General features: G+C 38.9%; 1 protein-coding gene across 2 annotated transcripts in view; it reads left to right on the forward strand.

Moving 5' to 3' along the window:
- Window positions 1-11,074: 11,074 nt before the first annotated feature.
- Window positions 11,075-14,217, forward strand: part of LOC108673414 (homeobox protein homothorax) — a 152,896-nt gene continuing 149,753 nt past the window's right edge. For both annotated transcript variants that reach the window (XM_047884554.1, XM_047884555.1), the window contains exons 1-2: window positions 11,075-11,405; window positions 11,713-11,921. In XM_047884554.1, the coding sequence (XP_047740510.1) occupies window positions 11,388-11,405; window positions 11,713-11,921 (227 nt within the window). In that variant the 5' untranslated portion in view covers window positions 11,075-11,387. The remainder of the gene's footprint in view (window positions 11,406-11,712; window positions 11,922-14,217) is intronic.

The raw sequence follows: 14,217 nt of genomic DNA on the forward strand, positions 1-14,217 counted from the left end.
GACTAAGGTATGTGGAACTGATTGAAATGCATGCCAGTCTCAAAATATGTACCGAATGTTACAGGCGACGTCAATAAGTTATCACACATGTGCAACTCGTAAGGTGATATATACGTGCGCGTACATCTCTATTAAAGCTGCCGAGAAAATGACAGCTAGAAACGGCAGTCGTCCTGAACAGTTAATCTTGTGGGACCGCAAGTGTAGTGATCTAAATGTCACAATAGGCAACGAGAATAACATTAATTATCGACCACCGGGAGGCTGTCGCGCTCTGCCACAGATTATGTGAGGTCTTGCGAAGGGACAATATTAGTGCAGACCTCGGAAGCTGAGCAATGCAGCCCACAACCGGAATTTTAATATTATGTTTTAACTTGTAAGATAAAATTTAACTTCATACCCATTTTAATAATTTTACTTTGGTTAGTAATTCAATAATTGAAAAGCATTTGTTAATGTGTTATTAATCTACTGATATAAATTATAAATAGTCGACGCCAACTAAGGAGTGTTTTACTCTCGTGTACAATGGTTATTTATGAGTATGTATGCCGATGGTAAATTTTTTTTGCTCGGTTCGAGAGCCGTCGGTGGATCCTGTCTTCTTTGGGGCTGCCATTCCTGAATTTAAACATGACATCGAAGCGACCATAAACTGACGAAGTTAATGTCAGGAATGGCAGCGACAGAAACAAAAGATGCCATCAAGTAGCAATAGATGAAACAATGGACATCGGTTATGCGTGTACTATTAAAAAGATCTACGTAAGCCTCGTTCGAGACGATTTGATTTCCATTTAGCAGGAGCGCGTAATACGAATCATGTTACGCAGGATCATGTGTCCAATATCTCAACGTCCTGTTTTGTCCTCTCCCGATTCTAGCCGCTGACTCGTGATGCCTAACGCAGCATTGAATCTCAAATCCGAACTCTTCGTTGATGTGCCGTCAACAGCCATGATTTAAGAAACCTTGTAACATTCACCATAGATCTAGAGCGTATGTGTATAAATTGATCCGCCTGCTGAACGCGTATTTGTGCGATGACAGCGCACTGGGCACAACGATTTTGTAGCTTTCTTGTTTGCAAATTATGCTCCAAGTGGAACTTCTACCTATTCAGAACATTTTTGACGTATCTACACCAGTCGATAGTACTTGGTCGGTACCTCAATTCAGCTATTATTTCGAACACAGTTGCTCGGGTTGCTGACAGCCTGCCTGAGATAAATGTGAAACTGCTCGCGTCGCACCTTAATTGCGGTAACTGATTTTAATATACTACTAATCTGTGACTGCTTAATAATCACCCACTTTTATTTTACAAGACTTGAATTGGCAATTCTACTCACCCTCACTCAAACAATCCTAAGATCAAAATTTATTGCCGACGAAATCTTCGTAATATCGTTTGAAAAAGCGGTTCGCGAAATTTTATTGATTGATTCTAATGTAATTCGATTATACGTCATAGCATTAAAGCTTCTACTTTTATCTTACGACTTGATCCGTAAAGTAACAACCAGACTGTTCGAAAAAACGACCCTTCATTTTTGGATTGTTTCTTGACCAAAATCTGATAAAATTTTGATTCAATGAGTCAATACAGGAATAAAAATTAGAATTCAATACAAATGCAATTGCATGTCTCTGGTAAGATACGATATTTTGTGTTATCCGTTGTCATGCATACAATTCAATATACGGTTTTTAACCCCGCTTTTCGGTGCTAGATGTATGTGCAATATGTAGTAGTAATTTATTAATTAATGGAATCCTGTGAAATATGACATGAAATTTCATGGTCGATGTTCTATTCTGCCATGACTAACATGACAAGTATGAGCCCAATTCAATAAGTCGCTTCGCGAAAAAGCCTACGAAGTGCATGAAAGGTTATGACTGTGCATTGTTGAGGGTGACCTCGGACTTGGATATGAAGTAGAGCAGCAGCGGAATTGATAATGAGCCGTGCTGGTGCGCGCGGGTCTCTCGCACGTATGAAAGAGCACCCATATTTCTGCCAGTCCGCGCTAGGCAGCTCGGCTGTCGCCCGCGCCGTATATTGGGGTGTGTTTTCTAAGTCCACACCTGCGCACACTTTATTGGTAAAGTTGTAGAGCGGCTGCCATCATAAAGAAAGCCCAAATTAAAGTTAGTGGACACTCGCGCTAAGTTACGAGGGAGCGCTGCCCCAGTCCCTCCCTCGACGTTCTGTTCTTCCCTGTCCTCGTCCGAGGGCGCCTCGAGTTCTCGCTCCTCCTTCCAAACTTTCTTGGCTTGGCCTTTCATTGTCCCGAAATTTAATGAATTGCGACTAATTCGTTATTTTATTCCGTTGTATATCACGCGAGGACCCGAGTAACAATGCAAAATACTTGATCATTTGAATTGCCGACTTTTCTAATTTTAGTTGTGCGCGATAATTCATTTATTTGCGACAGAAAGACAAATCTTGATTATAACCATGAATGCGCTCGTGTTTAGGTTAACACATCAATGTAGTAACATGTAAATTAATGCTGCTCTATTTATGTAATAATAAGATCGGGAAAGAGAGCCGTGATATTGTTGCACCGTTTAAAGATAACTAGCTTGCATGGTTACATTTTTCTATTCTTTATGGTTTTCTTTAGAAATTGTGCTCTTCCAAGGTGAGTTGTAACTCTGACGGTGAACTTATGATTCATTTCCTCTTTGGACTTGACATATAAATGAAGCCACGGACGTACGGCGTACTTGGTTATACGTGCCGAGTTTACACGGCAACCGTCACATAATTCCTACAAATGCAGCATGATTACCTGGTCGCATGCAGGGTGTTGCAAACTGCCGTGTTCATGGGGTGAGAGTTGCAGCAGCCATAATCCAAGCGGCGGCTCGATATGCAGTCGTAATTCTCGTGGGGCGCTCGACACCAACTAATGCCTATATACGACCTCAGCCCGACTGCTGCGATCCCGTTCTTTGCAGTCAGCCATCTTACGCAGCCGCGTTAACTAGCATGTTGTGTGGTTCTATTTATAGTTTATCTAAAGGTATCTCAAACTTATGCTATCCACGTAAAAGTAATACAGGTGGATCTACAAGCTTGATGCATGTAATACTACTATCTGGCAGAATATAGTAGCTAGGAATCCACAACATGCAGAGCGAAATAATAGCAACCGCTTAACCCGTGCTGTCATTAAATCTAAGACTTGGGAAGCGAGAAATTTTACTTACTACTCCCATTTTCACTCCACTCCTGCCACTCTCACTCTACTACTGCCACTCTCACTCCACTCCTGCCACTCTCACTCTCCGCCGAGGCGGCGGTAGCGGAACCGAGGAGCGATAGCACCGCTGAGTTACAGCCGTGAATTACTGCAGCTGCTGAATTACGGCGGCGCTCTGGCAGCCGTAATTACCGCTGCCCTTACATGCAGCTGCCTTTATTTAACCGGTGCTCTACCCTACAACTGTCCTTATACCTTACAACTGCCGTTATACCGGTGCTGTTCCACCTTAGAACAACTGTTTTTATACCTTACAATTGCCGGTATACTGGTTCTGTTCCACCTTAGAACTTCCCTTATGCCGGTGCTGTTCCACCTTGGAACTTCCTTATAAAGGTGCTGTTCCACATTAGAACTGCCGTTACGCCGTTGCTGTTCCACCTTAGAACGGCCCTTATGCCGGTGTTGTTCCACCTTAGAACTGCCCTTATGCCGGTGCTGTTCCACCTTAGAACTGCCCTTATGCCGGTGTTGTTCCACCTTAGAACTTCCCTTATGCCGGTGCTGTTCCACCTTAGAACTGCCCTTATGCCGGTGCTGTTCCACCTTAGAACTTCCCTTATGCCGGTGCTGTTCCACCTTAGAACTTCCCTTATGCCAGTGTATCTCCCCCCGATAACTGCCCGAATAGCGGTGCTTCACTCTATTACTGATCCTTTTTCTACCCACGCTACTCGTATCTCTTCTTCTAACGCCGCTGCACGGCTTCATGCTGATCTTCTACAGCTGCTGCTCTAATTTTTGGCTGATCTTCTACCGCCGCTGCTCTGTTTCATGCTGATCTTCGGAATTGGTGTTATACATTGTCAATGCTAATCAATAACAACCTTATTTACATTCAGTTATTTTATTTGGTATTCATCAGTTTTGATCACATATTTTTTGTTTGGTAATTAACACGGGTCACGGAAGCCTTCGTTATTGAATTTTTCTTGAGCCTGAGTTGCCTTCTGACTCGGGCCTCACGCGCGCCACGTGCCCCACACCAGGCTCGTGCCGTAAAGGTTTCTTGGGCCTCCTGTGATCCAGGACTCAGCCACTCGGGCCTCACATGCGCCTCGTCCGCAACACGAAGCCCCGTTTCGTGATGGTTTCTTAGGCTTCCCGTGTCCCAAGACTCAGCCACTCGGGCCTCACATGCGCCTAGTCCGAAACACGAGGCCCCGTTTCGTGATGGTTTCTTAGGCCCCGTACCCCATGGCTCTGCCGCTTGGGCCTCACGCGTGCCTCGTCCGCCACACTAGGCCTCGTTTCTCTTCAGCGCGACGCTCGTAAAGCAGGCAAATTTCTCAGCGGTGTCGTGTTTTTCCGGGATTTTTTTCGCTAATAAAGGAATAACGCCGGGCGCCTTGAATCACGAGCATCCAGCGGCCAACCTAAGAGAGCGTCGCAGTCGCCCACATTCTCTCCCTCTCATGGCCGTGTTCACCCTGGGGTGGCGATCTCATGAAATTCTTGATATTGAATTTAACATTGTTCTGATCACTAACTGAATGAAATTATTGAAATGAAAGATTTGTTTGTTATTTCATATTGCTAAAAAAAGTTGATGAAATATGCTACGAAATGAATGTTCGCGATCCTGGACTATACGACCATTCAAATGAGCGCACGTGCATGGTATGTGCGCTATAGATTCTATGAAAGGTATCACGGCGTAATTATCCTAGTATCGCAAAATAGAACATTCCATCAACGTGTATTTGCAGTTAATGAGAATATGGCTGACCTGTTATTTGTGAAGTGAAGGATTCATGTCCCTAGAATTTATCAGGCGCTGCGTAAATGCGTGCAGTTTTAGCTGAGCGGGCCTCTGCAAACAACCCGAGGGAGTCCTGCATCTCAAGAAGTAAAATGCGTCTTGTTCCGTACTCCATGGAGTGCTGAATCTTGTTCTTGATCGCGTTTAAATACTGAGTTTTTGACGCTGCATGTTTCTTGTACGGTTTTATTTCGTTGCCCGGTACATGAACAGACTGCCGAAACACAGCGTAAATGCGTGCAGTTTTAGCTGAGCGGGCCTCTGCAAACAACCCGAGGGAGTCCTGCATCTCAAGAAGTAAAATGCGTCTTGTTCCGTACTCTGGAGTGCTGGATCTTGTTCTTAATCGCGTTTAAATACTGATTTTTAACGCTGCATGTTCCTTGTACGGTTTTACTTTGCTGCCCGGTACATGAACTGACTGCCGAAACACCTTGATTATGATACAAATAAGCCCAGTTCTACGTATTTTCAACTCGTCCTAAAACCATCTGTAGAAATTATCTTGGGTCCGAGGAATCTACATGCAAGCAAAATTATGCATTATGAGTTTCGATAAGCAACAAGAAAGCAAATAGATGGTCCCGAGAGTCATTATTATTTTCCACCGTATCCTGCTGGTAATTATGTTTTTCCGACGGCTTTCTAATTGGCGCTTAATTGCGGAGCGCACTATAAATCGACGGACCAGCACTATCGCGGACATAACGTGAGTGTTATTACTTCCTTGCATTCTCGGCCAAATTTTATTTTGGTATTTTTGAAAGATTGAAAGCTTCCAACATTAATTAATTTGATGTTGATAAATTCTAAGAAATATTTCTTATATATTTCGTTGTTCAGATGTTGGTTCAAACTATTTATCTTATTTTTTGTAGAAGTTTTAAAGTTTAATGTGTTGCTGATATTCGGCTGTAATCAATGTCAGTAAATTATTTTCATGTCCCTTGCTCTGAAGAAATAAGGGATCTAGAGTCCTATAATTTAGCTTATGTTTGACGTCGGACCTACCAGGCTGCGTATCCGAATCCTGAATTCAGTTTCCATGATCTCGGAACTCCAAAGTTAACCTCCATTCCAATGACGCGTATGATCCGGACTGGTTTCTTTACTGAAGATATTTCGCAAACTGTACATCGAGTCGCTCGGACGCCCCAAATAGAACTGGCCTTAGCGCTGCTACTAAAGAAGCCGCTGGGTGGTCTCTTTCATGGCTGAACGTACAGATATGCACTATATGTTGCTTATATGCCCTACAGATATGGTCATGTAGCCCAAATATATACAGCACTCATAGCTCAATATTTTACGCTCACGTCCACTTTCCGGATGCTGGCGAAATGGGTTCCTCAGAGGCTCGCTTCAGTCTTGCCTTCCTGAACGTAACTCGGCGAAAAGGAACGACGTTCCCTTAAAATGCACGTGCTGTTTATTTCTTTCCATCCTTGAACTAAATTTTGTTACTTGGTTATCAAAAATTTGATTTGAGGATTTTTGCTCATTGGGCATAATTGTTTTTTTTTTATCGTAGAGGCGTTTTCTATGTGCTTCTACTAAAAAATTGTCCTTACAAAACAAGTTTGCGATAAGATGATCATAATATTTCCTTATGACCTGCTAAGTTTATGTTATGTTCCTTATGTGATCTGCTAAGTTTAGTCAGTTGGAAACTTATATTTCCTGTTGTTTCTGAAATATGGATACGAGAAATTCTTATTGATAATTCTAAATGATGACTTTTATTTTCATTCATATGGCATAACCTACAAAACATAAATTGTTCTCGCATGCCCCGTTTCAACATAAGAACAAGATAATGAAATGTGTTACATCTAACACCAGCTGGCGCACTGCGGCTGAGAAAGTTACTTAAATATCACTTGCGTTGTCCGTGGACTTTTTGTGGAAACGTCCATATACTGTCCATCGTGGCCAACACCGAATCTGTGTACATTTCTCGTCATTCATTCATTGAGACATTCAAATAAGTGTTGAGTTTTATGAGGTTTTCTTCCTTCTTAAGAAGACTTGCATATTAACGTCTGCTTCTTTTGTTATAACGTGCAGTGATCGAAAAAATCGTGATTTTAGTCTTAGTGTAAATGTATATACGTCGTTTAAGTACTTACTGAAGCTTTTCATACTATTGATATGACTGGGATATACATGATTGGTCTTCGCTGCATGCATTTAATTGGGCATCGATATTTATTCTCTTCCTATACTGACCTGGTAATGTTAAAGCTGTTATCCCGTTTCATGTTTCGTTGAAGGTGGAGTTTAACTCTGTTTATAGCAATCGGTAACAATTTGTTGGCGAATTGTTCTGAATTGTCTGAGTGTTTTATCTAGAATGTGATGTTTTTGCTCTCAATAATATTTACTTTACTGAGCACTAAGCAGTCGTTTCTGACCAATAATAATAATAATTATTATTGACCTAAAATAATAAGTAATAGCAGCTACGAACATTTGTCGAGACGTCGGAAACCTGTCCGCATTAAATAAATCCACATGCGCACCGAGTCAGTAACGACTGACTGACAACTTATTGGTTATCAAGCATAGAAAAAATCATTGCGAGACTGGCAAGTTTCACTTGAGAGATGAGTTATTATTTATCAGTAAGCAATGGAGTGCAAGCTGCGGGCAAGAAGGGAACATATAGCGCGGTGTACCCGCTTGCTCTGTCGGGTTCGGCCGCCGCCTCGCCCGGCAGATCGTCTCGAGTTTTGTGCCGAAGTTGCGAGAGCAATTTAAGTTTTATCGTGAGTTACTGCAGCTTCAGAGCGAGCCAAGAGTAAAAAATACAAAAAATATGAATGGATTGGTCAATAAGATAGACAAACCGGTTATTTTTGATGTAACCCCTATTTGTATGGCATATATTCAGTAAGTTTGACTCCCGTAATATTTGATTATGAACTATATTTCATTTGTGTAAAGCAACAGCTCAATGACATGGATTTATAAAATTAAGTACAAATTTTTTAAGAGAAATAGGTTTTGTTATAATTTATTGTCAACAATACGACGTTGAAGAGTGCATTCATAATAACTTGTTGCTATGTGATGAGGCTGCACGATGATAAGCAAGAAGATGAGCCTTGCATGGCATCATTATGTCGTCTACAAATAATAAACAACGATACAAATTTCGTAAAATAGGGTGTGATTGACGGTACGCATTTGCTATTGCATGCGGGCTCAGTCTTTTGATTTCATGCGGTCAAATGCTTAGCGTTTGAGTTCAGTGAATATATTATGAGTTTTAGTGAATATATTGTGTTCAGAAGCCTTATGTCCAGTGAATATATTGTGTTCAGAAGCCTTATGTCCAGTGAATATATTGTGTTCAGAAGCCTTATGTCCAGTGAATATATTGTGTTCAGAAGCCTAATGTTCACTGAATATATTGTGTTCAGGAGCCTAATGTTAAGTAAATATATTGCAATTGTTCAGGAACTTGATCAAAAAGGGAAAAATTCGTGTCCTAATTCGCACATACTCGTTTTCTGTAGAATTGTTAATTGACCTTGCTTATTATTATTGCATCAGATTTGTATTAGTACATTACAATAACCTCATTATAATATTTTCATGTAATAGATTATTGTTGATACGATGAGTGTATCAACATGCTCAGTATAGGGACTTGACCTCGTCGATTGGGTATAATTTATGTTTGAGCGAGTTTTTTGACTATATATAGTCGCAGTCGAAGAGTTTTTTAATAATGGGCATTAAATTATTTTTGTCACCAACCTGTGCAGCTTTTTTATGTAAAAAAATCTATGCAGGAATCACTCATTTTATGAAATTTTTAATTTCATGCTCATTAATTTGAAACTATAAAATTAAAATTGTTAATTTGAGTAAAATATCCAAACCCTTTAATTCAAATGACGCATGATTATGCCCTATAATGTATAATGATACAAATTTTAGTAATAGTATGCATGTTTCAAGCCCGTATATTTCATTGCTCGATTTTACTATGGCATTCATTCATAATATTTCAAGTCTTATTTTGCAAAAAATCTACGGAGATAGAGTAACCTTTACGACTTGATGAATTTCACAGCGGTTAAAATAAATTAATAATAGTCTTAATCACTAGTCAGTAGGTACAGTTATATTGAAAAGTGAATAGCCCCTACTTATTCATGTATTTACTTAATACTACATTATACGTTAGATTGAATATATTTTACAGCAAAAAACAGTTTCTGATATCATCAAAGTTATACATAAGATCATTTAAATTGATAAATACTTTTATTTTTACGAAATGTATTGTCTGTGTTTATTGTTGCTACGTGTTAAACACATTCTTAGATCAGATTGTGATATTGAATTGAAAGCACTGAATTTTTAAAATCTTTTTCTTCATATACGATGCATTTTAATCAAGGGATATCCGTCCGCAGCCGCATAGAATTTAGTCGTAAGAATGTTTTCTAATGTAGGATGAAGGAAGTTCTATGATTTTCGACTTAAGCCTAGATTTTTGAAGATTCCCTTGTCTTGGGAATATGTTAATTTCCATGCGTGTTCGATTGAAATTAACCTTCAACTGCATGAGCAACTGAAGTCAATCAAGCAAAAACGATTTCGTTGTCGAATGTTTATCGCGGTTTGTTCCTTAATATTTAATATTGCATGTTAATTCGTGTGGTTTAGCAGCTAGCCAGGGGTCGGCAAAGTAGTCGATATCGACCCCTGGGGGTCGAAGACCGACATCAATTGGGGTCGATAAATTTGTGGGGTTTTAAAAGTGGTCAGTAAGCAAGAAAATATGTATAAAGATTTCTTGTATGAATGAAATTGAACGTCATGAGTGAATAATTGCTTACAATGCCGTATATATGTTAAGGCATTTATTTTATTTTTTCACTGGTTTGTAAGCGTGGACATATATGGTACGAAATAGGTACAATATAATCCTATATGAAAGAGGTCGTCGCGAGCGAAAAAGGGGAAATTTGGAATCGTTTTATCCTAATCAATGATCAGATTCACGGCAAATTCTATTTTAATTGAGAGTTTTCACGTTTATTGGGACGTGATCAATCAGTGTCTAGTTTTCTATTCGATTGCTATGATTTATTTTTGGCTTCTCAATCCAGTTTATCTTGAAATTTAGCTATGGATCTGAGTATTGAATTCAACACCTGAAAGTATATCTTGTAATATAAAAAATTAGCTATTCCACATCAAAAAGAAGAAATTGTTACCAATTATATTAAAAAAAACATTCTGCGAATTGAACTTTTTCAAGTTTCTGGATTTTGCCTGGCAAGTAATGTCTGCACACACAGTTGTGATGAACTGTGAGCTTTATTAGCTTTCGGATCATTTTTTAGTACTCCAGATTTTTTATATCAAATTACCGCACTATTCAATACGTCGGGGTCGCTGGGAAGTATATAGTATATAATGCTGTATTATTAAGCGATTATTAATCATTTATCTTGCTCTGTATATAAATTCTGATTGCAAAATTGTGGCGTACCTATGTTTCATACATTTTGTTACAAAGAATTGTCAGAAAAAAATGCGTTGAAATGAAGTTAAAAAAATAGTTAATTAAATTCAGATGATCATGAAAAGTCTACCTGAAATAATAATTGAACTTGGTATAAATGTAAAAAGTTGACGTGGGTTGGCGCGGGAATCGCAAGAACACGCCCTTGTATCACGGTGTGGCTTGTCTACCTGCTGCTCACCTGCTTTACCTAACAATTGTTGTGTAAAAGGCAAAAGGCAGAATTAAAACTCCCCGACGAAGGGCACTGCTCCGTAGACTTGCCACCAGAGCTGGCAACAGCGCTGAGAAGGCGGGATGTAAGCGCGATGGGCGGGATGCGCAACATCGAGGAGGAACCTGGGAATCCTGGCGGTGGGGTTTATCACAGCGGGTCGGCCTTAGGAATTGTGGTCCTGGGAATAATTGGGAGGTTTATCTTGCGCTAGGAGGAGCCGTGCGCAGTACCGCCTCGACCGTGACAGCTCATTCATTTGAGGCGGCTGCTCTGGTGATTGACAGCAGTTGGGGTCCAGTGACAGGCAGATACGCATGCTGCGCTCAGTCTCAGTTCTTCATGACGTGTTGTTGACGTGCGCTACCCTTCTCCGTTGCGACGCGAGTGTCACGTGTTAGTTCTTCCTGTCCCGTAGCATCAACATGAATAGTTAAACTTTACTACTCGAATTCTATGCTGCGATATCAGTTCGCGGTGTCTGGGCGCGCTCTATAGTAGTCTTGTTTTGTGTGTTCCAAACTAGTGGGACTGTCGAGTAGTAGTGCTGACTAGGTGAGCTGTGAGTGGTGCTAATGTGTAATGGCTGATTCAAGCCGGGTAAGTGTCAGATAATCTCGCAACTAACCTGTTCATTTTACTCCGGCAGTGTTCCGTTCATCCAATAGATTAATTCGGTGCATCTTAGTCAGTGTTTATCAGCCAAAATTAAATAAAATTTGTGCCAAAAATTCAAATTCCCACCCATGATCTGGAACGAGCCGAAAATATAAATAGTGTCATTATAATATTGTCACACGTGTATCGTTTGAAAAAGTTTAAGATTGGTGCTAATTTGTGTAAGTACACACTTGAAGCGGTCGAGTAATCCAAGTGTGTAATTTGTGCGTGTTGTGTGCCCACTCAGCTCGATAACTACATGGCTGGTATGGAAGCCATGTACGACCACAGGAGCAGCGCTGCTCTGCAGCCCGCTGCACTCATGACACACATGAACCATGCTTCACATAACCCGGCCATGTATGCACCACACTCACAACCACAGTCCAACCCTTCTAATCATGTTATGGGCTCCGTACCAGATGTTCACAAGCGCGATAAGGACTTAATATATGGGTGAGTAGCTAGGTCTTATTTTTTCAAATGACTGAAATTCTGTGTAGTCACTCGTCTGATAGTTTCTTCTTATGCTTGTATTCGCATTCCCTTAGGTTCTATCTGCGAATTCTGAATTTTTGAAGGCATGTTATGATGCGAATGTCTTCACTCTCTGAGGAGCAAATAATTGATGCATAACATTCAAGGAGCGCCAGACCGCTGTTTTTTTTTGTTTTTTTGTTTTTTTTTTGCTGTGCTATTTGGGAGCGACTTGTAGCCGCGTTACCAATCTCGCTTTTACTCCGCTCAAGCCTTGGACAACTAATTTTATACAATCCTTACCAAGACCATTAATAAGACCGTCGTGACTTCTATTATTGAATGGTCTAATTAATTGGTGTGTTGAGATGAATTCAATGACGTGAGGAGTTTTGTTTAAAGTTATCGTTGTTGGTTTTCATTTTTAGATTGAATATATATATTATATTCAATCATTATATTCAATCAATATATATTATATTCAATTATATGATTAAAGGTTATGTAGACAAATTTCCTCGTTTGTTTTTGTTTCAACGATAAATGTTGAAAGTTCAACTTCGAATAGTTAAGAAATTTATACAAGAAAATACCATTAATTGCCTGAAATGCATTTTGATGGTTTGCTTGAATGTGTCTAGGTTACTTTCAATTACGTACGTTACTTGTTTTACCTTATTCTGCTGTAGTACAATATCGGAATCAATTAAATTGTTCCATATTTTTACATCAATGTGGTGTTATATAAAGATTCAGATAATTTCTTATACTTAAATATTGGTAGAAATAAGATTTTGCTAGATTAATTTCATTCCCTAGAAATGCAAAAAAAGTTCCCATTCCCTATAGGCAAAAGTTTTATTATTCTGTCACAGCGTAGCTCCGCATTTTCTTTTATTGTTAATTTTTTTTTCGTTTTAACACTTTATTTCAATTATTAGTGCAATTAAGCATCTCATAATTGAAAAATGTGTTTAGCCATCTATTTTAAAATTTAATTTTCTACTGGCTTTCCCAACCTCTCATCTGTGTGTATCATATTCAATCATTCCTAGTTCTCAGAGTTTAATATATTGAACACCTTTTCAAATGTTATTTGATAGCAGGAAAAATCTTCTTTGATGTAGGTACTGGAAAACTTGGGAGCCCGTAATTAATATTTTACTAGGAAAATCGAAGAAAATGTAATTTTGAGACCTCAATGTTGCACATAAAATAATTGAACATTTCTTTACCGCTCTCTTTATTTTATGCCGTTTCATTATTGTGAGGACCGTGCTTTAGAAATAACTTATACTGCTATTCATTTAATTTTTTTTAGTTCCGTCGCTTCACCTGGAGACTTTTAATGCCGTGTTCTTATTTAACAATTATTTAAGTGTCCTGAAGTGACACTTAAATAATTGTTAAATAAGAACACGGCATTAAAAGTCTCCAGGTGAAGCGACGGAACTAAAAAAAATTTCAAATGAATAGCAGTTTAAGTTATTTCTAAAGCACGGTCCCCACAAATGAAACGGCATAAAATAAAGAGAGTGGTAAAGAAAATGTTTAATTATTTATGTGCAACATAGAGGTCTCAAAATTACATTTTTTTCGATTGTCCTAGTAAAATATTAATTACGGGCTCCCAAGTTTTCCAGTACATCAACGAATATTTTTCCTGCTATGCATGAAACACTTTGCTTATAAGGAAATGGATTGATTATTGAGATGTAAATTGCAGTACCTGGTACACGACTACTGCAATGTGAGTTGTGCATTTGAGGTGAAGGGTTATATCAGGGAAATAAAAGAATATTCATCTTCTTGTGCACTATGTAGAACTTACATCCAAGTTAATGGATAATTACTCAAATTGGGCTATATATATTATAATTGGTCATTCATTCTAGTTTTTTTCCTTCATAAGTGTCATCAAGACGCTCGTATAATCAAGTAATCAAATAAAGTTATTTATTCGCATTAGTAATTATGTCATTAGTTACGTTGCTTCATGCTAAATTATTTATTTAATTTATTTGAATTCTTCAAATTTATTCACTTTCAAGTAATCAATTTGATCCTAAATTAATTTTTTTTTCTTTATTCTTAACGTGTTTGTTCAAATGATAAGCACATTTTTTTGTCATCACCTATAATTTCGCTCCCAGTTCTAATATACGTGAATATTTTCCTCGTTGTTTCAAACCAGCCATCAGCGTCAAGTTGGCAGATTGATAAGATTCAATAAATTAATAATCTTGTTAGTGTGCGTACGATGACCGCTCCTTAC

This window comes from Hyalella azteca, unplaced genomic scaffold (assembly GCF_000764305.2).
Source record: "Hyalella azteca isolate HAZT.00-mixed unplaced genomic scaffold, Hazt_2.0.2 contig15593, whole genome shotgun sequence".
NCBI classification, from domain to species: Eukaryota; Metazoa; Arthropoda; class Malacostraca; order Amphipoda; family Hyalellidae; genus Hyalella; species Hyalella azteca.